This window comes from Nannochloropsis gaditana, assembly GCF_000240725.1.
Source record: "Nannochloropsis gaditana CCMP526 unplaced genomic scaffold scaffold643, whole genome shotgun sequence".
NCBI classification, from domain to species: Eukaryota; class Eustigmatophyceae; order Eustigmatales; family Monodopsidaceae; genus Microchloropsis; species Microchloropsis gaditana.
Window position 1 is genome coordinate 15438 of NW_005803310.1, and position 1775 is coordinate 17212.

Genomic DNA, 1775 nt, shown 5'->3' on the forward strand with positions numbered 1-1775 from the left:
CAAAATTTACTGAAGATATGGAGCATGAAAGTAACCGACGATCGTTGTAAGAGATGAATTGCTTTGGTATCTAAAAAGAAAGCAGGGATCAAAGCCCCCCTTTGGCAATGGCAAGAGCATCACAATTCAGGAAAAAGGAAAGTTTCATCTTGTGAGCACTTTGAATCGTGAGAAGGATTGAATGATCTGACAAAGTCACCAGCATATCAACAAAATATGTTTAAATCCATGAGATCTAAGCTCTACAATTAAATGATAGCGTGGAGACTTTCAGTGAAAAAGAAGGAGTATGTGGAAGAAAGCACGCATTCCGACGAAAACCGTTACGCGCAACGGTCGGCGGGATTTCCCGCACGCATGGTCATTTCGCCTTCAACAAATGAAAGGTCCAGTCAATATCCGTGATATTGATGTTTATATATACACACATATATGTGTATATGTATACTCGCAGTGTTGTGACGAGGATCGTAAAGTCAAGGGTGATAGATAATTGTTCTGAGGTGGGAGGTTCTTCGCGACAGACAAATACGGATGCCGTTAATCAATCTCTACGTCCATAATGTTTACAAATATGCATCGCGCGCAAATTTTTATACTTCAGCTTATTTTCTGAAACATCAGGCGAATTTTTTATTTTTATTTTCAAAATAGACTCACGTACAGTTACGTCTCATACGCTTACAATGAAGAAACTTTCAGTCGACGCCGGCGTTTTTAAAATTTGCTTTTACATCCGTCTGTGACCTACAATCACGCTTTCGTTTGTCTTATTCCCCTTTCATTACATTGAAGATAAATATGAAAAATGCGGTAGGGCATCTTGCAGGATCCATACTTCCTTCGCCTCAGTTCTTCTCTTCCATATTTTTCCCTTCATCACATGTTTTATTCCACAACAAAATCCTACCTAAATGCCTCATCCTCCAGAGTCACCTCTTTATCTTCCTTACTCCATGCCATCATCATCTCCCTTTCCTCCATCTCTCCCTCCTCCCTCGTTTCGTCGTCTTCACTCACCTTGTCTCTTCCCCATTCCCTGTTCTCGGATGCCAAAGCCCCTTCCATTTTCTCCCCTTCACTGAGCAGGACCTCATCCACGTCTTGTTCTCCTTCCTGCATCTCCTCTTCAGACGGCTCCTCCATCAATTCGCCCTCGCGAATGCCTTCTTCCCATGATGGTACAGCCATTGCTAAAGGATTGTTCCGAAGGCATGCCTGTGGGAGCCACAAGCCCACGACAAGTGAAAGACTTATAATATAGTAAATATATACCTTTTCAGGTATGATAACATGCATATCCGCCCTCCCCTCCCCCTATTCCTATCCCCTCACCTTCGCCTCTCTTTCCAGACGCATGATGGACCGCAACGATTCTTTTCTCCACTCTGCATCGTTCAGGAGGCAGATGGGTGAGGTCGAGGGAGAAGCAGGAGAGCAGGCGCCGATAGCCCCGTCGTACTGGGCCTCTGAATAAGCGAGATTCACGATATCCTAGAGAAAAGAGGAGGGGAGAGCCGAAGGCGGAGGTGAGGGAGGACTTGAAAATGGGAGAGGGGCGCACAAGGAGGGTAAATGTCGTGCTCCTTCCCTCCCTCCGTCCCTCCCTCCCTGCGCCCCCCCGAAACCTTTCTCCCCTACCTCCAAGACCCGTCCCAGCAGCTCCCGCTGTTCCCAATACGCCCACTGCTTGTCCTCCACCCTCGCCGCCATCTTCACAAGCGCTTCCTCTGCCTCCGTCGCACGCTGCCTCCAGTCTTCCACAATATGCGTTC

The 1775-nt window shown here is 46.9% G+C and overlaps 1 protein-coding gene across 1 annotated transcript; it reads right to left on the reverse strand.

Moving 5' to 3' along the window:
* Positions 1-688: 688 nt before the first annotated feature.
* NGA_0470100 (uncharacterized protein) lies at positions 689-1751 on the reverse strand. The gene is made up of 3 exons (XM_005854041.1): positions 1642-1751; positions 1336-1494; positions 689-1218 (listed from the first exon to the last, which is right to left on the reverse strand). The coding sequence occupies exons 1-3, from the start codon at positions 1711-1713 to the stop codon at positions 907-909; spliced, it is 543 nt and encodes a 180-aa protein (XP_005854103.1). The 5' UTR covers positions 1714-1751; the 3' UTR covers positions 689-906.
* Between the last annotated feature and the right edge of the window lie 24 nt (positions 1752-1775).